Raw genomic sequence first — 22,500 nt, 5'->3', positions numbered from 1 at the left:
CTATACAATGTTAAAGAAAACAGATTTGTATAGAGCAAAACTGTAGGCTATGTCCTGATAAGACCCTTGATTACCACTCATGATATGATTAAAGAAAATCTCACTGGGGGAGCTAACAGAACAGGGGGTCAATACGTGAATCAAGGGACTGGTGAATAGTTTATTGTGTAAGGATGTGATAAGCTACTAAACCATGCCAATGGGTCATTCCCTTAGTCATTTCCTGCATGCCAGTAAGAAGTCTCATATATTCAAGGCAAAGGAGTGGAGGGTGTGGACTAGAAAGGGAAGATCACACACGTCTTTTTTTAACTAGATGTTTTATTTTTTCGATTTTTGGGGCTTTTTATGACTTTGTTTGGACAGGACAGTGAAGAGTTGTGGACAGGAAGCAGGCGGAGAAGACGTGGGGAGAGGACCGGGAAACGACATCAGGCCAGATTTGAACCGGTGTCCCCGCGGGCATTGAAACTCAGAAATTGGGAGCGTATCGGCCACACACGTCTTTTTATCATATTACACAAACACGCACACACAGATATCGGAATAATTCAGATCATAGTCATTGTATTGCCTTGCGAAATATTGTGGGTGTTTAAAGCCACATACCCTTTCTTTGACTCTCCAGTCTAGTAGGCCTTCACGCAATCACGTGAATGACAATAATTAAATTCAACATGCTAGCCTATTTATTACACTGAACGTGAACTGAATGAAAACTGAAAAACTTTTACTGTTTTGTAAAATCGCTGCTTCTATTATTTTTGATGTCCAGTAGATGGCAGCAGTCTCATGTTCATACGTTAGAGTTTTTCTCAATGCTTACCCACCGTTAACCAAACAACCACGAGGCCATCTACCAAAAGTCTACCAAAAGACAGACCCATTAACGAAAAAACACAAACAATATTGCATTATTGCCATGATTCAGATTTATTTTAAACTTTTTTTTCGAAAAACTCTATGTAGAGTCAAATCCCTTCAAATATCTCTGATTGCTCGATGTGCTCATTTAGCAGGTTTATACGGTGGTGTTCATCTGATCTCTGTAGTGTGTGTGAGTTTGATGGCTTTTGTGTGAAGTTTTTGAAATAGAGTGTGAGGACCCACCCTTCATCACACCCTGACGCCTGAATCACTCTGCACTCTACATCTCACCCTGAATCACTCTGCACTCTACATCTCACCCTGAATCACTCTGCACTCTACATCTCACCCTGAATCACTCTGCACTCTACATCTCACCCTGAATCACTCTGCACTCTACATCTCACCCTGAATCACTCTGCACTCTACATCTCACCCTGAATCACTCTGCACTCTACATCTCACCCTGAATCACTCTGCACTCTACATCTCACCCTGAATCACTCTGCACTCTACATCTCACCCTGAATCACTCTGCACTCTACATCTCACCCTGAATCACTCTGCACTCTACATCTCACCCTGAATCACTCTGCACTCTACATCTCACCCTGAATGCCCTACTGCCCATCATTGCCCACAGCGCACTGGGTAGCAGAAACACCCCCCCCCCCCCCAGAATCCTTACGTGTTTGTGTTTTTAATGGACAAAAGGCATCACTGTGTTCATTTCGTAATACATTAATTGAAGAATTCTCAAAGGAGTGGAGGGTGTCGACTGGAAAGGGAAGACCACACACGTCTTTTTTCAATAGATTTTTTTTATTATTATTTTTTTGATTTCATTTTTTTTTTTTTTTGGGGGGCTTTTTATGCCTTTGTTTGGACAGGACAGTGAAGAGTTGTGGACAGGAAGCAGGCGGAGAAGAATGTTAATTTCGTAATAAATTAATTGAATGTGTTCCGTTTTCAAAATCGGGGCCCTAATTAAATTGATGGCCAGCAAGCAAAGCAACGAGCAAAAACCTTTAATAAATAACTTATATCACTATTATTATATATATATTCTGCGTGGCCTCCCCTTTGTGTTCGTGCCTTGAGCCAGTACGTTACACAAGAAGCAGACGTGAGAAGCAGCATTCGTTTATTGACACAGGTGAAGTGCAGCTTAAGAAGTGACACAAAATATATAAATGTCAATAAATTAATGAGATTAATTAAAGAAGACCATTTTCATCCCTACTGGTCTTTCACCATTCTTTGACCAGTATGACAGTTGAAAAATATAACAAATGCCATTCTATGTGGTATAAGGACAGAGAGGATAAGGTCAGTACAGCACACATGGATGTTTTGTGGAGACAGTGTTGCAGTCCACTGTTTAGACTAAATGGGGAAAATGGGGGAACAGCAACATACAGTACGCCCAAATGGAAACAAAAACATCAATGACAGGAAAGTGTGGAGAATCAAAAAAAGTTAATTGTAAAGTAATGCAAAGATAATTCAGCAAAAGATTGAAAGTAAACAGGTATCTAAGCCTAAAACAGTAGTTACATTCTATTCTACTTTAGATTTCTTATGTAAAGTAGTATTTATTGTTACACTAGGTCTCTATTGCTCATGGCTTGACTGTTCTCTACTTTGTTCGTCGCTTTGGATAAAAGTGTCTGCTAAATGACTAAATGGCTAAAAAATGGAAAACACTCGATTATGAAATTGCAGCTTCACAAACACGTTAACAATGGATAGTTGTAATTATAGTGCACCTAACAACTTCTACAGTGAGGCTGGAATGCAATATTAATGCTGTAAAAGCAACAACAATTATTAACAGTGGATGGTTATGAATGCAGTGGCTGAGCAAAAACCAAACATAAATGTTGGCATCCATTTGACCTAAAATACAAAGTTGGATGTGGTGAGTCTGGGACCAAACAGTAGGCTCAGTTTCGGAGAAACAAGGTCTAATGTGTTCAGTCCCACTCCTCTCGTCTAATGCTGTCCTGAGTCAATATGTTTTTAAGGTTTGAGTTTTGTCCTGCCACCACCTTTACTCTTTCCAACAGGGAAATGTTTCCACTTTCTCTCAGATTATTCACAAACCTTTTAAATATAGCAAGCACAGGACGGGCAAACTCAATCAGATGCTCCTCTTTTAGAAACCCATAGGTATATCCTGCGCTATGCAAACCAAAAACTCTGCCAAGGGCATCAAACACCGGCGAGCCTGAAGCACCGTGATACATGGAAGTGTGGTAGGTCACTACATCGTCTTTACTTCCACCCATCATTATGCTATCAATGCTTTGATCACTGATAAATTGGCGGACCGACAAGAGCGTGAAAAGGGTGTCCTCAACATTCTGCCTTCTCTCCTCTTTCTCAATGATACATATAGGATCAATTTTCTTCACTCCTCCTGCTGGGTGACCAACAATACAGGCTTCGCCTTTCTGAGGCAGTGGACGAAAATCCTTCAATAGCCCTTGTGGTACGTCTTTGGTTGTTTGTTGGTTGGGTGTCCGGCCCTCAGGGTTGAGTTCCAGTATGGCATAATCTAGCTTGTCATCAAAGTCAACAAATTCTTTCTTAACAGTAAAGCAAGAGAGATTTCTTACTAGCACCGGATCCTCATACCCAAATAGAGCTTCTACTTCTACACCCTCCTGTAGTTTTCCTCCTTCGACATAATCTTTAAATAAATGTGCGTTAGTCAGGATAATTCGATCAAACAGCACAAAGCCTGTGCCCACACAATTCCCTACAGAGAGTTTGCAAACTGACTCCCCCAGTTTGAGCATCTTCCTGATTCTGTGAACTTCACTAAAAGATTGCTGGGTTTTTCTAAAGTTTTCCTTCCTGCAGTTCAGTGCTTCCTGATAAGAATCACCAGGGAATCTTCCCTCCATCCATTTTTTAAGTTTTGGAAACTGCTTACGCAGTTTTTCAAGGACCTCCGTATTGTTGAAACTGCTCGCTCTCTTTCCCAGTGCTGTTTTGACACTGATTCCTCTTTGACGTACTACAACTGAAACTGGTGTTGGTTCACACCTGCTTTGTGAATTACTTGGTGGATATTTTCGCGGTGACCGCCTCAGACTTTTCTCAGGTGTTTCACTTTCAAGACGTGGAAGACAGACCTTGAAACTTTTCTGGTGCAGGTTGTCAACCTTTTGTGTGCATTCAGTGATGAGGGTTGGATTGTCATTGTCCGACAGTTTGAAGTCGACAAGGTCATCAATGAAGCGTCCATCTCTTTTAAGAGCCTCCTCTACAGTAATCCCCTTCTCTGCGTAAACACAGAGATACTTGAACTTTTTGACACTATCATTTCTAAAAATCTTCTTTGTTTTGGTGAATTGCCCTCCCACTGTATCAATCTTGAACAATACATATCTCTCTTTTCGATACATAATTTCAATCGGTTTTGTGAATTGTTTCCCTACCACCTCTTTTTCACTGGATATGATCAGAGACTCATCCTCCTCCACACAAGAACAAGGGAAATGTGTTGCAACCATACATTCCTTATCCGTTTCTCCTAGCTGAATAATAATGTTCTCATCGGCACAGGTAATATGCGTCTTATATATTTTCGTTGATTTTATTGCTTCCAGCACTGTGCAAGGTTGATCACAGTGAATGGTACGGACAGCTTTACCGAATTTCACTTTGAAATTATGTGAATGCTGACCCTGCAAGAAATCAGAGAGAGAGATAATAAAAGTTGGATGCCCTTGTACTAAAAATGCAAAGTATTTTTTGCATGCAGAGTATCACAGTCTACTCACCATAGAAGTGGAGTCATTCTCCTCCTTCACTCTCCCTGGACTAGGTGTAGTCTAAAAAAATGAGAAAACGATGTTGTAGAATGATGTTGTAGAATGATGCACTTCTAACCGTCTAAATGTCTGCTGTGGGCAAAAAGTGCTAGGGTATTGCTAGGGTTATCACACTTGCTAAGTACGTCATAGAGACAACATTTTCCGTGTCGTGTTTAGACATATCGGCTCCTTATTTGTTAAGAGTTGCTCACGGAGTTCTAGGGCTGTTGCAGTTAAAGTGGGAAAAATAAGTATTTGACCCCCTGCCGATTTTTCAAGTTTTCCCACTTACAAAGAAATGTGTGATCGGAAATTGTAATGGTAGGTCTATGTCAACAGTGAGAGACAGCATATCAACAAAAACATCCTGAAAACGGCATTTTATAACAGTTATGAATTTATTTGCACCCCTACCAAACAGCAAGAATTCTGGCTCCCACAGACAATACATACAAAGCACTCACACGGATGCTTCGCAATGCGTTGATCCAGCAAGGTTGACACATCCCCATTCACTTTGAATGGGGTAAAGTCATCTTTTGCCAAACTGAATTGTGGCTCTGTTGGGTTCTTTTGCGTAGCTTTTCATGCGTTGCTTGCGGCAAGAGTTGAAAAATTTTCAACTTTTCGAGAGGCAACACATGAGTCAGCCAATCAAATTGCCTTTCATGCATAACTGACAGCACAGGCGCTAGCAAATCAGATCGCGTTAATGCTCACGTCTAAAGAGCGGGAAGCTCAACAATAAAAAGATGGGGGACCAAACGTAGACGGTCGTACTTGAAACTAGTACGTTTTTTTGATTATATTTTTTTTAAGTTACCAAGAAATACACACTGTACAATGTAAAAACCCCGTTATTGTAACTGAAAAATACCTCTGATAGGGTTTAACCTATCTAATGTTTGCTAATACTAGCATGCTAATACTCACAAGCAGTGGCGGCTGGTGACATTTGGGGGTGGGGGGAATGGTTTAAATAGCACTCCACAATGAGAAGAAAACTGAGGTTTTGAGTAGAATATTCAAAAAAACAAAGCTTTATTTCAAGAACACACAGTGCTCAACACTATCCAATAACAATTATCAACAAACTGTAACTTTGGGGATAAGAGGTTCAGAGCAGAATGGCTGGGTTTCAGAGGTTCAGAGGGCAAAATTGAGCGCCCCAGGATCAAACTGTCATCCGCAAAAAATAAGCTGTCCTTGCTCAAATGTTTCTGCCCAGTTTTAGGGCTCCCATTGATTTCAACTTGGCCGGTGCCCCACCACGGAGGAGGGGCTTCTCTCAGTGATAACGATTGGCAATATATTATATTATATTTGGTCACATTTAAGTGGTTGTTGACAGGGGCTTACAGTCACCCACAAACATTTAATGCGTTAACACAGTACATTTCTTATTTGAATTATTTTATACCGTAAATCCTCAAATTGTGGCTGGGGCTTCTATTAACTTACCTTGCACAGTGCACCCGCTTTTATTTGGGCCTGGTCTGTATTAGGGGCAGGCCTTTATTTCTTATTTATCTTCTGTTATAGAATTTTATTATTTTAATAAAAAAATTGGCATAATTACAGTAGGCTAATATCATTTATTGCATATGCGTTCAACACTTCCTGCACATCGCATAGCGCTTTAAGTACAGTGTCAACGCAACACTAAACATCGAAGATATGGTCTCCACTGTCAGTCATGGAGGAAAAGATTTCCAAAGCTTTGTTTTTAATCATTTTTCTAGACACTCTATTAGGCTAACTTTCTTTCTACCTCCACCTGCTAGTCGGGCTCTGGTCTTTTTGGCTGCATTCAGTTCATTCTTTTGTTTCTTCGAGTATCAAATTTGTCTCTGGTCGATGTCAAACTGCTGCTTTTTTCTCCCGATTGTTCTTCAGCATACACCTTCCCTTTGAATTTAATATCAAAGTTTCGCCTTAATGCCATAGTCTACTGCTTAATGATCCCTTCTGGGAAAAGTAACCTAGCCAACTAACGTTACAGATAAACAACAGTAGGCTACGATACATGCATTTAGGCTAAACAATAACACATTCACCTAGTAGTCCTAATTTCTTTTTTTATTGCAAACAGCCCTTGAAATTAGCCAACAACATTAAACATGAGGAGAACATGTCTTTATGAAATGCATTCATTTAAATTGTGATGTATACTTTGTGCCGATGGACTGATGCTGATAGGCTACAGTAAAACAGGCTACTTTATTTCATCCCCTGCTTGTGTTCGGGGCCCTGCCTTTGTTTGTCTGTAACGACCATGCCCCCGGCTACTATCTGAAGCCTGGCGTCTAATTAAATCCCGGTCTTTATTTGAGGATTTTTGGTGTAAAATGTTTTTTGACATGTCTTTCTTTTTTCATCTAAAATTTTTAGGAGGGGCAGTGCCCTTACTGCTCACAAGGTACAGCTTGCTAGTGGCGTGATTGGTTTGTTGACCTGTCAATCTCACTGTAACGTCTCCGTTATCAACACAACCCCATTCACAAAGTTTTCAGTTACAATAACAGTGTTTTTACATTGCACATTGTCTATTTCGCTGTAACTTAAAAAAAATCTAAGCAATAAAACCTCAAACAGACAACTTTTATGTAAAAATTTGACCATCTATAGAGTTAAGTCCGCAATCCTTTTTTTTTAAATTGCTTTGCTACACACATAACCTTCGGAGAACCATAAATCTAATTTAGTCTGTCGAAGCAACTGAGTGACCATGCAGTAAAAGAGTCGTAGAAGTATATTTCAGTCTTAAGACCTCACCTGAAGCCCTGATGGTCCAGCTGCTGCTTTCTCAACCTGCATTTCATCTGGACTGGATTTCTGAGTTTCCTGAAGGATTTCAAAATAATTCCTTAATGAACAAAATGACATAATGAGAAGTACATGCAATGCATTTGTTTGTTCTGAAATTCATTTTGAATATGTAGGTAATTGGTTCAGGTTTTACCTGTTTAAAACAGTGTTTACCTGTTTACCTTGTTGGTTTGTCTGGGAATTCCCTGCCCCTTCACTGCATTTCATTTGCTCAGTTAGTCTGGCGAAGTACTAAATGGAGGTCCACTTCAGTCACGTAATTGGACACGCCTTTAACCAATCAGACCAACGATACTATACAACGATACAACGATCGGTAATAAAGCAAACACATATTTTTTCTGTATGAATTGTTCCAGAGCAGGTTTCTGTTCTATTTTCAAAGAAAACTTGCCTTTGAAATCATCCAAGACAGCCGCGAGAGCAGTATATAGTTTTGCTGTGCTTTTCTCTTTGCTTTCGCTTTTGTTACGTAGACGTGGTTATTTTAAATCCGCCAATGGCGCGCCAGGTAGCCAAAAGCCAGTTTGTGATTGGTTCCAGAGATTCTGGAAATGTTGAAATGAACTGCTATCCAAAGTTTGCCAGACCCACTTCAGAGGCAAAGTCAAATTGGCCGGAAAAAGAGGGGCGGGACTTCCCAGACTACTTGTGGGTAGTAGCATGATAAAATTACATAGCTGGCTCAAACACATCGCAAATGTTTCAGTTACAATAACAGGGTTTTGACATTGTACCGTGTCTATTTCTCTGTAACTTAAAACAAAATCTAAGTAAAAAAAACTCAAACAGACAGCTTTTATGTACAAATACGACCATCTACAGAGTTTGGTCTGCCATCTTTTTTTTTAAATTGCTATGCTACACCCACAACCTTCGGAGAACTTTAAATGTAAACGAGTCTGTCGAAGCAACTGAGTGACCATGCAGTAATGCAGACGTACAAGTATATTTCAGCCTTAAAGGCCGATATATGCTCTGTTTTAGACGTAACACGTAAGCACGTAAGATACACAACCCCCCCTTGCGTGGTAAAATACCCCCCCTTTCGTGCTTAAGTGCGTCGGCCAAAATTCCTGATTATGCGACTAAAACACTACGGCCCTACGCAGCTCGCAAATACTGTGATTGGCCGGCTACCACAGCCTTTCACAGAGTCTCACGTTTCCGGGTTAATAGCATACTACAGTCTTTTTTAGACCCAGACATTTTTTTAAATCATGAATAGCCTGCAGACCGTCTCACAAGCCTTTTCTTATGGATTAGGAACAAACATAACAGAAGAGGTCCGAAGACATGAACTCTTTACAAATCCTCTTTAAACACTTATAAGGACGCTCAAATTACCGCAAATTTATGGAGGGAATTTCCCATTCTCACCCGCGATTGTTTGGAGAGAATGTGCTAAATCACGAACAAATACTTTCATTTTCCACCACTTGTGAGTCATGGTGATATCATTCATTGAGTTCATATTGACGTGAATCAATCAATTGCACCCACGAGTTGGATAGAATGAGCCCGGTCTGCTCAAATACAAAAGCTACCATTAGGAGTTGCCCCAGCACCATTGTATTTACAAGCACTGACAACATACACACGATTCTCTCGCCGTTAACCTCACATCTTTGAATAATTTAACTCATAAACACATCGTTTTGGGCGTCATAAAAGATGTGTTAATAAACAAACTATTCGTGTATTCATAACATCAAGCCTTTCGCCTACTACACTTTCATGCTCTGGTAAGTTTTTTTACTTTGTAGTGCTGCAATAAATACGCTTACTTCACTCAAAATAAATCTACAGTTCTGGCGTCAATTTGCTTTGCAACACGCACAATCCTTAGGGAACCTTAAAGAACCGTAAATCAAAACTTGTCTAAAACAAGTTCCTTGTGTAAATTACGTGCTCACGGCTCTGCGTCTAAAACGACCCTAAATTGGCCTTAAGACCTCACCTGAAGCCCTGATGGTCCAGCTGCTGCATCCGTAACCTGCATTACATCTGCACTGGAGTTCTGAGTTTCCTGAAAGGATTTCAAAATAATGCCTTAATGAACAAAATAACCTAATAAGAAGTACATGCAATGCATTTGTTTGTTCTGAAATGAATTTTGAACATGTAGGTAATTGGTTCAGGTTTTACCTGTTTAAAACAGTTTTTACCTGTTTACCTTGTGGGTAGTAGAATGGTAACATTAGATAGCTGGCTCAAACACATCGCAAATGTTTCAGTTACAATAACAGGGTTTTGACATTGTACCGTGTCTATTTCTCTGTAACTTTAAAAAAAAAAATGTAAGCCAAAGAAAAGTTGGATGCCCTTGTATTTTGTGCATGCAGTGTATTCACAGTCTACTCACCATAGGAGCGGAGTCATTCTCCTCCATCACTCTCCCTGGACTAGGTGTAGTCTGAAAAATTAGAAAAAGATTGTACAATGATGTAAAACTTTGTTTAAAGTAATGACTAATAGAGATACATATGGATGCAATAAATGTATGGATTAAAACAATCTCGATGCACTTTCTCATCTGGGTCAGAACAAATTATTGGGGTGTGTATGTTTCATCATCAGAAAATACGCTTCTACCTCTACAGAGAAACAAAAGATTGCAAATACCTGGGAGGCACCTGCTGCAGTTTCTGAAAAGAGATGTCAAATTTGAAATGCTTTATTTAAAATCCGTTGTCAACAGAGCAGGGAAACCTGGACATTTTTGGAGTATATATACATATCAGGGCTGGGTTTCCCGATAACAGAGGACCTCATTCTTGAATGCAATGAAGAAAAAGTTAAGAAGAATTTTCTTTTCCCGGGACAATTCTGGCATTCATAAAAGTTTTCTTATCTGGGATTCGTTCTAAGCTAAGAACAAGATTAAAGAATGTAGAAAAGCAGTCGCAGATAGGCCAGATTGGAGTGTGCCCATGTTGTTAAAGTAACACAATTCTACCTTTACAATAACAGCTGCAACAAAATTGTGCCGCTACAATTACTTGTAATATGGAGAATGGCCTATCCGCCATTGGCATCGGGGGTCTATAGGGAAATGACAACGCTCTGTTGACAACGCTCTGTAGGATTCCTGGAGCCGCCCTGTCCTTTGTGTCTGAGCATGGTTGACTAGGATCGGGTAGCGATTTCAATTCAGAGCTAGCCATCTGTATACTGGATTAGTAAGTCGTTTAATTGCTGTCTTTCTCTGTCTTGTCTTGCACTTGCTTGATGTTTGACTGTGTTAGCAAAGTTGTTGACTCGCTAGTTTGTCATAAACGAGGAAAGCAAAAAGGTTTCGCGCTAGGGGGAGCTCCAAGCCAAAAACTCCTAAGTGCTGCTTTCAGAGCTGAATTTGTGAGAAATCGATGTTGATTGCATTCACATCAATTCTACAGACGTCCTCGGATTTAAATCATTATCAGGGACATGCAAAGGGAAAAAAAGAAAAAAACTGAGAAGAACGGGGTCTTTATTAAAATGAATTAATAAAACACTCAAATACAGTTTTTCAGCACACAATCCCCTAACAGCTGTTGTTTGTCTAACACATCCTATGCTCTATAGACTAAAAACAAGAGATTAGCCGGCCTCCTAATGATAACAAAGAAGAACATGAGTTAAAGCAGCACAACGGATCAATAGCTATTCGCTAAAGGTATGCTAGCAGCTAAAACTAACGAAATCTCTTGAAATGTGCTGACTTTGACTTTATGACAAACTAGTTACTCAACGACTGCCCTTACACTGTCAAACATCAAGCAAGTGCAACATAAGACAAAGCAAGACGGCAAATTAGCTACTTACTAGATCGGCAGAAAGTAGTCAGGTCGGCGGGCTGCGGCAGGCAAAACTACAGAACGCAGTTATATGTTGATGGACCCTGCTATGGCAATGGCACAGACGCGATTCTCCATATTAAAAGTCATTGTAGCGCCCCAATTTTTTAAGCTGATATTTTAAGGTTAAACTGCTTATCCTAACCCTAATCCTGAGGTATAATTGTTGCATATTGGGGCTTTAAAGGAGGAACCATAAGTCATCTTTATCACAATGCAATGTCACTGTCTCACCTGCTGGTTTGCTTTGTAACCATCTCTGCATAAGTGGGCTCCCCTTTGCTGCCTCCTTGTTTCTCTCTCGAGTCCTCCTCTTTTTCATAGGCATTCTAGCTTCTACCACACTCTACAAACAATGATAGGATTTAAGAATTTAACCATTTCGAATTAAATTATTCATGTGATGAATTTCTTCCATCATTTATTCTTCTTGTTAAAACAAAATGTTAGAAACTAACCATCAGCAGACATGTAGCTTAATTTTCCAACCAAATTTATTTTGCATGTGATAAGGGACTGATTGTCTGGTAGGCAAGCTAGCTGCCTGATTCTTAAGGCTAAGTGTGGCAAACTGAGTCTGGATTTATGAAGATTTTAATTAATTTCATATAACTTGATGATGATTGTTCGTTTGTAATTCATTTGTACAACTTAAAACTCCAAACTCTTCGTATTTTTTGCAAAATCAGTTCTGATGGTTCTTGCCAGGTAATGGTGATGGGTTTGAGCAAGAAAGAGCCAAGATGTCGACTACAACAGATATGGAATACAAGATAAATATAAAGACAAAGCCCAAGAAATAAGTACAATCGCATTATTGCAGTACTTGTAAGTCAGTTGCTAATCATTTTTGGTATTTAAATACTGCTGACTCACCTTGGTAAGGTTCTGGTTGTTCCTCAAACCAAACTTCCAGGGAAATGCTGAAAGCACCACACTGGGGGCAATGCCTTACAATAAGGCAAACGGCAAAGATTCTTTGAAAAGCCTGTGGGAACTGGGAACATCACAGGCAACCGGGTAGGACTACTGTGGGCGTGGCTGACATAGCTGATGAAACGGGACTCTATGAAAAAATAGAGATCAAAGTTCTCAATATACCGTACTATGTCCAAATGAAGTGAATGTTGCTTATTATTATTCATTGCAACTTCAAGCAGTTGTCAAGGGCATATTATTTGACTCAAGCAGCAGTCATTTCCTTGTCGTCTTATACAATGTTCCCTCGATAAACAGGTCCCGCATGATCTGATCCTGCAGTGCTCTGACGCTGGGTGTCCACGGTACATATTTCTTGCGTTTAATCGCTAGGCGACAAGTCGCCTGGGGGGCGTGGGCAGAAAATTCAGTTTGGCTGTAGCAATGTTCAAGTATATGAAACGTATTTAGCAGCTAGCTAGCTACAATGTGTTTTCAATAGGTTTTCGGTCAAAGTATTAGCGGCAAGCTAACTAATAGTTGATAGCTTAATTTAAGACCTACAATACTTGTTTGACCTCACAGCATTCGTGTAGCATATAAACAACAAACCAAGTCGATTAGACATTTAAAAGTGGTGTAGATAACCTTTGTTCACATAAAATATGTCCCAGTAACTGAGACCCGAGGTCCGCCATCTTGTTTCGATATTTTTGATTACTCCCGCCCCTATGAGCTACGTTGACTTCCAAATCACAGCAAGTCGCCTTCATTTGCATAGAGTTAAAAAATCTCAAACTTTCAGCAGGCAGCAGAGCCAACTTGTTCCTCAGAAGAAGGACAACTATCCCAATGAGAGCGACACGATGTTGCGTCCCGTGGACACCCACCGTGAGTCACACAACGACGCCATTTCTTTTAGTCACAGGGCTACAGTAGACTCACCAGGTCGCTGCAGCCGCTTTCGGAGTTTGTAACGTCTGACTAGAGCCCTTTGTTGTACAGTGAACAGTCTCTTCTTACGATTCAGGCAAAGTCAGATCGATTAGGATCTGGTTTATGTAGTCAGGTGTGGCCTACCTATGTCGAACAGTGTAAGTATTCAAAGCCGATACTTTGACTATATGCAAAGTCTCTTTCTCTTTCTCTCTCTCTCATAGATTGGGACCAGTTTTTCAAGTTATACAAGTTATACCAAGGGAGTATGCCATGCCCGTGCCATGTCTTTTAGTCAGGTATGAATGAACTCACCAGATCGCCGCAGCCGCTTTTGGAGTTTGTAACGTCTGAGAAAAACCCTTTGTTTTCCAGTGAAGTGGTTTGTCAAGACAGCAACTGTCACCTTGTATGTTTCAGGCAAAGTCCGATCGTGAAAAATCCTTGGTACCTCTACGCCAAGACAATGACAATTGGTCTTCCTTTTCTTGGAGCGGTCCGCATGAGAGCAGCTAGTTTCATCATAGCGTCTGATGGGTTGTGCCAGTTGAGGAAGTGTGCTTTGCTACGTCATGGGCCTCCTCCCATACCTTTATACATTTCTACCGCTTGAACATGGTGGCCTTAACAGTGACTTCCTCCTTCCTCTCTACTGGATCAGTAGGTTGTTAATGTTCTGGTCAGCCTCAGCTAGTGTATCTGATGGGTGTGTTGTGTGTGTGTATCTGATGGCTGTGTTGTATTGATGTGTATCTGATGGGTGTGTTGTATTGATGTGTATCTGATGGGTGTGTTGTAGTGTGTGTGTATCTGATGGGTGTGTTGTAGTGTGTGTGTGTATCTGATGGCTGTGTTGTAGTGTGTATGTATCTGATGGCTGTGTTGTAGCGTATGTGTATCTAATGGGCGTGTTGTAGTATCTGATGCCTGTGTTTTAGTGTGTGTGTATCTAATGGGTGCAGGGGTGCAACTGCTGCCCAGTGTCAGGGGGGTATGCAGCAACAATTTTGGCGCCCCCCCCCCCCCCCCCCACACACACACACACGTTTTTTCCCTTTTCTTAAACAAATAAATAAATAAGTGTGCCAGACATCATCATGTATGGGCTTTAAATAATAAAGGTTTATTTTAAAGTATATCAGTCACTGCATGCCTACCATAATGGTAATGGTATGCTATGGTGCATACAGTATATACTGTACACACACACAAATATATATTAGTAAATAATAAACAGTTGCAAACATTAACATTATAATGATAACCATTGCAACATAATGCCTTGAAACGCAAGAGTAAGCCTGCAAATAAAGATCTTTAAAGGTGATGATGTGTAACAATGCTGCTACCAAAATATTCTAGAGTGCTCTTTAGTTGCTACTACTAAATAATAACACGCCGTGCCTTTGCACTTGCCCATTCATCTAGTATTGCATCATGCCAACAGATAGCCTGTATGTTTGACAGCACAGCTAACATGAACAGCTAATGGTAACCATGGTAATCAGAGTTACGTTTCCAGCTTCTTGTTAGTTACTGTGAATGCTACCAGAGCCCGTCTGCCACCTTATATTTACCAGTTGTTATTTTTGCCTTAATAAAATTGAGATGTGTCATACATGGGATTGGTACAGTAGGGGTTTAACCAAAATCTAAATGTAGCTATCATCAGCCTAACTGATGAGGCTTAAGCTAGCCATAAACCCCCATTTGGCTGCTACATTTCTATGTTAGCAAACGCTAGCTAGCCTTCTAGCTACTCTGTTAACATTATTTGCAAGCCTCCAAGCACAAACGTAAAGTCACCTTAAAACCTACCTGTTGCCTTTCACCATCCACTTATTTAATTGCTGTCGCATCCCCTGACATGTCTTCTCCTTTTCCCTCTTTCTTTTTCTGTTCCCAAAGCTCCCAACAGCTTTTTTGCTTTATCCATCTTCCATCCAACCAACTCACTACTCGTAGCTTAGTTCGAACTGCTTGTGTGTTTAGCGGTCACGGCCTCACGCTCCCTCTTCCATGTCAAAATTCTATTATGGAATCTTAAGCGATAAGGCGCCTACTCTAGCCTGTTTAGTCCTCAAAATGTTATAAAATTAAGGAAATGCAGAAATGATTTAGAAACGCACAACAGCAGCTACATATAGAAAATACCCCAAACATGTTTTTTTTTTTTTTTTTTTTTACCATCGCTTTGGCGCCCCCATGGTGCGGCGCCTCTATGCGCCGCATACAGCGCATACCCACTTTTTTGCGCCACTGAATGGGTGTGTTGTAGTATCTGATGGCTGTGTTGTAGTATCTGATGTGTATCCAAGTTGTAGTGTATGTGTATCTGATGGCTGTGTTGTAGTATCTGATGGCTGTGTTGTAGTGTGTGTGTATCTAATGGCTGTGTTGTAGTGTGTGTGTATCTAATGGCTTCTGTGTCTAAGACGTATGCAGGTATCTGTTACAGGCAGTCAGTTGGAGTAAATTACTAAACCTGTAGGAATAAATAGTTTTCCTCTTTTTATGTCCATATAGTTGTCATTGTAAGATGTGTAGGCTATTTTAATGTGTGTGTGTGTGAGAGAAAGAGAGAGAGTGTGTGTCTGTGTATGTGAGAGACAGATAGAGAGAGAGAGAGAGTGTGTGTGTGTGTGTGTGTGTGTGTGTGTAAGAGAGAGAGAGAGAGAGAGAGAGAGAGAGGCCATTTATGAAGTAATCTGTACCCGTCACCTGCTGGAGAGTGGGCCTGGGACTGTGGGACAGCCATTTTACAACGCTCTGTAACAGTCTGTGGAAATATGAGCCAGGTATAACTAGACCCAAATTCACTTGAATAGACATATTCAATGAATAGATAAGTTCTGGCCGCTCTCCATTTAGCATTAGTTCCAGTTGTGGCACCCTAATGGGGGTAGACCACTGGACCAGCCTTTAACCAATCGGCATTGACCCCTATGGCATTGCTAAACTCCCTACTTCATCACCAACAGTGCAAGCTGATATATTAGCCACCCTTTCCAAACCCCTATTGGCAAGAAGGAAACAATGTGTTTTCTCTGATGAATACATTTAAACAATCTTCTTGCTCTGGCTTCAATTATTTATTGTTTGCTAACGTTACTACAACTGTTTGTATCATTTCGTCTAGTTCTGTCACTGCCGCCATTGTTGTAACTACAATTCAAACAAATGCTTCTCTCCAACATCCTCACACTTAGCCACACCCCCAAATGGGTGCTGATTGGTGGCCCCTCAGAATGGCCCAGTGATCCATCTAATGAACAGAGTTCCCAGACCATAATCACAGCATGAACTGAACTCTGAGCAATAGCAGGCAGAAATATACTATCCTGAGTAGACGCACAAGGAGCACTTACTTACGTTGTTGAGTCATTCATTCATCAGGTTTAGTGTAATTCAAAGACATAACAGACATATTTGATTGAGTTATTGGGGATGAGCATGGTATTAGCAAAATACAAACACACACACACAGGCACCTCACAAACATTGACAATCTTTCTTTCTTGTTCTCTCTCTTTCCTTGCCTCTATCATTCCAGCTCTCTATGCACTTCTAAGAAAACCCCACTCACTAAAAGGGAATGGACCTTTTAGACAAACGTGAAAGATATTACTCACCGAAAGTATGACAAAAACTATTGACTGGCATTTTAATCTTCAGAAGTGTTTCTCTTTAATGTGCTGACAAAGTCCGAGTGGACTATGCCAAAGAGAAAATGAGCCTGTAGCGCATCTGCGCTTTAGCATAGGCTGCCGCAAAACTTGACAAATGTCTGTCATTCCTAATTCTCTTCTGCTCATTACATTGCTGGTGTGATGGAGGGCCTGCTGGTGTGATGGAGGGCCTGATGGTGTGACAGGTGTGATGCAGGTGTGATGCAGGTGTGATGTAGGGCCTGATGGTGTGACAGGTGTGATGCAGGTGTGATGCAGGTGTGATGCAGGTGTGACGGAGGGCCTGCTGGTGTGATGGAGGGCCTGCTGGTGTGATGCAGGTGTGACGGAGGGCCTGCTGCTTCAAATATCCACGTTTTGACTGACAGCACTGCTGCAGGTGATGTTCACAATGCACCTGATCATTACTCCCTCTCCTCATGTCGCATCGACTGACTCTCTCTCTCTGTCTCTGATTCTCTCTATCCAACTCCACTCCTCCTCTCTCTCTCTGTCTCTCTCTCTGTCTCTCTCTGTCTCTCTCTCTGTCTCTCTCTCCTCCTCCTCTCTCTCTGTCTCTCTCTCTGTCTCTCTCTGTCTCTACTCCACCTCTCTCTCTGTCTCTCTCTGTCTCTCTCTCTGTCTCTCTCTCTCTCTCTCTGTACTCCTCCTCTCTCTCTGTCTCTCTCTCTGTCTCTCTCTGTCTCTACTCCACCTCTCTATCTGTCTCTCTCTGTCTCCAGGAGTATGCCCATTCCCTTCAGTCTGCACAGGAGTATGCCCATTCACTTCCTGAGGAGAGAGAAAAGGAGGGATGAACACATGAACACATGTACACAGAACAAACACCATACAGACGAAACACACACACACACACACACACACACACACACACACACACACACACACACACACACACACACACACACACACACACACACACACACACACACACACACACACACACACACACACACACACAACTATTGACTATTCTGCCATAAACTCAATAAGTCAGGCAAGCGTGTCCTCAGACGAAGACCAAAGATGTGGTTATGGCCTGAAGCAAAACGTTTCTCAAAATAGAAGATCCTCTCTGTCTCCTCGACAAAGGCATCAAATTGGATGGAAAACAGAGATGGAAAAAAGAATACCACTGGCTCACTAAATATAGTGTTGCATTTAATGTCGAATTGGTGTGTGTGTGTGTGTGTGTTGGTGTGTATTAGTGTTGGTGTGTGTTGGTGTATGTGTGTGTGTTGTTGGTGTGTGTGTTGGTGTGTTTGTGTGTTGTTGGTGTGTGTGATGTTGGTGTGTGTGTGTTGTTGGTGTGTGTGTTGCTGGTGTGTGTTGTTGATTGGAGACAGAGGCAGTCAGAAAAGCTGAAAAAATGTGTGTGTGTGTGTGTGTGAGAGAGGGGGAGTGTCTCTCTCTCTCTCTCTCTCTCTCTCTCTCTGATGTTTTTATTAATTTGCTCTCTTCCTCTGTCAGTGCAGGCTTAAGGACAGATAATGGGGATGTCTGGCTGCTGTAATGTGTGGCGCACGGGGCGTGTGTGTGTGTGTGTGTGTGTGTGTGTGTGTGTGTGTGTGTGTGTGGGGTATGGGCAGACTGCCTGTGGTGTAATAATACAGGCTAAGTGAAAGCCCAGGAATCACTGAGGCTCCTTGGCACACTTTCTTATTAAGAGTGATTCACAGGAACAAATTGTGTGCGTGTGCGTGTGCGTGTGCGTGTGCGTGTGCGTGTGTGTGTGTGTGTGTGCGTGTGCGTCTGTGTGTGTGTGTGTGTGTGTGTGTGTCTGTGTGTGTGTGAGTGTGTCTTTTGGTTTGTGTGTAGGGTACAGGTAAAGACAGGAAGTAGGCAAGAGAGACACATTGATGGACTGCAGAACGAAGTCACAGAGCGATGCATCTCTAATATGCATCTAGCTTGGGTGCGCAGAGGTTGTGTATCTGCATGAGTGACAATACATGGCTAACCAATGAAGGTGCCAAACACTAGGCTAAATTAGGTCTGTAGCCTTGGCTAGTGTGTGTAGAATATTTGAAGTATGACGGCAAAAAAAAAAAAACGTTCAGGAAAACCCCATATATTTGCTTTCGACAGCAGGCAGTTGAAACTGGATGAATCAGGTTGGCTGATCTCATATAACGTTTACATATAACTTCACATGTTGGGTCTAGCACGCTATTCATCCCTGGCGTACAGTACGTGTGAGCGGCGGCGCTAGTCCCACGCTGCAGCACTCCTCCCATTGGCTGGAAGTGTGGACGGTCGTGAGTCAACACTCTTGTCAGAGCGGTGGCACTGTGCTGCAGCTTCGATATGCGGACGGGATAGATGGGATGCTTGGAGAACAATTGCAATTACTGACTATCAATATCCGTAATTTTGGCTAGCATTGCGAGGATGCCTGTGCAAATGGGAGGTAAGAATGACTTCCTTGCTTATTGTTATCGTAGAGTGGAGATATTTGAAATTGTGCCCCGATAGAAAAGAAGAGATCCTTTCTACCGGCATTGTATTGCATTGCTCAGCCTACGTCTTAATTTAGGCTAAATGATTACGGTAATGGGTAGAGACAGATCATCATTTTTATGTCCTGATATTTATTTACGCACTGATTTATTCTTTTAGACCACGTAGAGTTGTGGTTGCGGTTTCTCATTGAAGTTGGCAGAGCCCCAAGCTACCTGTTGCCATGTCGGATCTTGTTGTTTCGCAAATGACCTGTCGTGAACATGACTTGCACCAGCATAGATTTGGCCATTTGACCAAGACAGAGGGATCACCTGACTGTGATAACCCTCTCAGCCGATGTCATGTCAGTTATTGACAAGGATTATCCACTGAAATACAAGATCAAGTTGATATCTATATAAACCTATATATAAACATAGCACAAAAAGAGAGGAAATCTGTGTTTGGTAGATTATTCCTTTATTGTAACAATGCTTCTTGGCAATACATCTTATACCGTTGGAAAGCCTGTTTATTTCCCTTTTAAATGGTGCCACATTTGTAAGGAACATGCAGTTGTGGAATGAGCAGCAGAGCTGAGTATGTGGGTTGCGCCCATGAAAAATTTGCCAAATCTTCTCTGCCAATGCCACACATGGAGCTTATTCTGCCATTGACTCTTGTTTGGTGTTTAGTGGATTAGATGATTGAAGTTTTGAAGGAACAAGAAATATTGGCAATTTAACAATTCATTAATTTAACAAACAGGAGCCTCAGTAGCGTGTGGAAGAACCATACACAGCCACAACAGCCTGGCACCTCTTCCCCATGCTGGTCACCAGCCTGGTCACACACTGCTCTGGGATGGCATCCCATTCCTCAACCAGGATTTGTCCCAAGTCAGCCAACGTGGTTCTGTTGGTCACTCTGGCACAAACAGCACGCCCAAGCTGATCCCACAAGTGTTCAATGGGGTTGAGGTCTGGACTGCTGGCAGGCCATTCCATCCTCTCCACACAATTCTGGAGGTAGTCTCTGATAAACCCCGCTCTGTGGGGGAGAGCGTTGTCATCTTGGAGGATAGAGTTCGGTCCCAGACTGTGGAGATATGGTATTGCCACTGGCAATCTCATCTTAATTTCTCCGTGCATTGAGATTGCCTCCAATGATGACAAGCCTTGTTTGGCATTGGCAAAGAAGATTTGCAATTATTTTATGGGCGCAACCCACATACTCAACTCTGCTGCTCATCCCCCAAATGCATGTTCCTTACAAATGTGGCACCATTTAAGAGGGAAATAAACAGGTGTTGGTATAAGATGTATTGCAAAGAAGCATTGTTACAACAAAGAAAAAATCTACCAAACACAAATGTCCTTACTTTTTGTGCTATGTTTACAGGCTGGTAGATGCAGGATGAGGTATGGCACACACAGGCTGGTAGATGCAGGGTGAGAGGGTGAGGGTTGGCACACACAGACTTGTAGATGAGGGTTGGCACACACAGGCTGGTAGATGCAGGGTGAGAGGGTGAGGGTTGGCACTCGGCTGGTAGGGTGTGGTATGGCACACACAGACTGGTAGATGCAGGGTGAGGTATGCCACACACAGGCTGGTATATGCAGGGTGAGGTATGGCACACACAGGCTGGTAGATGCAGGGTGAGGTATGGCACACACAGGCTGGTAGATGAGGTATGGCACACACAGACTGGTAGATGCAGGGTGAGAGGGTGAGGTATGGCACACACAGGCTGGTAGATGAGGGTGAGGTATGGCACACACAGACTGGTAGATGAGGTATGGCACACACAGGCTGGTAGATGAGGTATGGCACACACAGGCTGGTAGATGAGGTATGGCACACACAGGCTGGTAGATGAGGTATGGCACACACAGGCTGGTAGATGCAGGGTGAGGTATGGCACTCGGGGAACTGACAGCATGCATGTGCCACACTGCTCTGCTCTGCTGTGGATCAAAGCTGCCTGGTGGCACAGAGGAGCTGGGGAGGGATGATTAAGACCTCAGGACATTTCCTGTGCCCCTATAATCAGATAATGGACCATGAGATTCCCAAGAGGGCTGTAGCTGTTGAATCAAACTAGCTACATGGACCCTCTCCCTGCATATAGTGAGAGGGGAAATGTCCTGCTAAAGTGATGTCCAGTTGGGTGAAGGTCGTTTGGCTGGGTCGTTACACTGTTAAACTTTCCTGATGGAACACTAACTTGATTGTGTAGTTTTGTATCGTGTTTACTTGCTTTACACAATCAAATGTGTTCTATCAATTCAATAACACCAATACTTTCTCCCTAATGACGATATTATGAATGTATAGATTACATTACTGTTTGTTTTGATAATAAATATATGCATTAACCTACAATGCCTGTATGAAAATGTAATGCATCTTAGGTGGCATTCATTATTTTTTCATCAGTTGCTTTTGTCATGCATTTATAAGTGTGTGTGTGCTTACGATGTGATTATGTGTTATGATTTATAAGTGTATGTGTGTGTGTGTGCGCTTATGATGTGATCATATGATATGATTTATAAGTGTGTGTTTATGTGTGTGTGCTTATGATGTGATTATGTGTTATGATTTAAAAGTGTATGTGTTTGTGTGTGCTTATGATGTGATCATATGATATGATTTATAAGTGTGTGTGTGTGTGTGTGTATATGTGTGTTTGGTGTGTGTGTGTGTGTGTGTGTGTGTGTGTGGTGTGTGGTGTGTGTGTTTGGTGTGCGTGTGCGTGTGCGTGTGTGTGTGTGTGTGTGTGTGTGTGTGTGTGTGTGTGTGTGTTACAGCACACCTGCAGATCGTGCTGGCCGTGGGCTCGGCGGTCGTCTGCTTCTGCCTGGCGCTCGGCTGCTTCCTCTGTTGGCGTCGCCGCAAGTCCCGTCTCCACGGCGACAAAGAGGCAGCCCTGTCGCTCCCGCCCCTGACCTCTGACCCCTCCGTGGTGACCCCGAGCCCCTGGCCCTCGATCGGCGTGCTCCCCGTGCGTCAGCAGTATGAGGAGCTGGAGGGGGACGTGCTGGAGTTCCCCTCCCTGTTCCCCTCCCCCTCTCCCTCCGCCACCAGCGCCTCCTCCCCCTCCGAGGACGGGCTCTCGGCTCTGGGTCTGGGCCCGCGCCCTCGCTC

General features: G+C 42.3%; 2 protein-coding genes across 2 annotated transcripts in view; one reads left to right on the top strand and one right to left on the bottom strand.

The window, feature by feature from the left end:
• Positions 1-2,843: 2,843 nt before the first annotated feature.
• On the bottom strand, positions 2,844-17,326 carry LOC308369236 (serine protease FAM111A-like; the record flags this gene model as incomplete). Its single annotated transcript, XM_080843578.1, has 7 exons — positions 2,844-4,565; positions 4,662-4,712; positions 7,470-7,538; positions 9,484-9,552; positions 9,889-9,939; positions 12,239-12,285; positions 17,035-17,326. The coding sequence occupies 7 exons, from the start codon at positions 17,324-17,326 to the stop codon at positions 2,844-2,846; spliced, it is 2,301 nt and encodes a 766-aa protein (XP_080699704.1).
• A 1,970-nt stretch (positions 17,327-19,296) lies between these two features.
• Positions 19,297-22,500, top strand: part of LOC308369235 (synaptotagmin-13) — a gene marked incomplete at both ends in the record, with an annotated part of 10,564 nt that continues 7,360 nt past the window's right edge. Inside the window, 2 exons of the mRNA XM_080843577.1 lie at positions 19,297-19,315; positions 22,164-22,500. The exon at positions 22,164-22,500 is cut by the window's right edge and continues 34 nt beyond it. Coding sequence (XP_080699703.1) covers positions 19,297-19,315; positions 22,164-22,500 — 356 coding nt within the window. The remainder of the gene's footprint in view (positions 19,316-22,163) is intronic.

Source organism: Sprattus sprattus (assembly GCF_963457725.1).
Source record: "Sprattus sprattus genome assembly, chromosome: 8".
NCBI lineage: Eukaryota > Metazoa > Chordata > Actinopteri > Clupeiformes > Clupeidae > Sprattus > Sprattus sprattus.
Note: the sequence above shows the minus strand (reverse complement) of the source record. Positions and strands in the feature narration are given on the sequence as shown.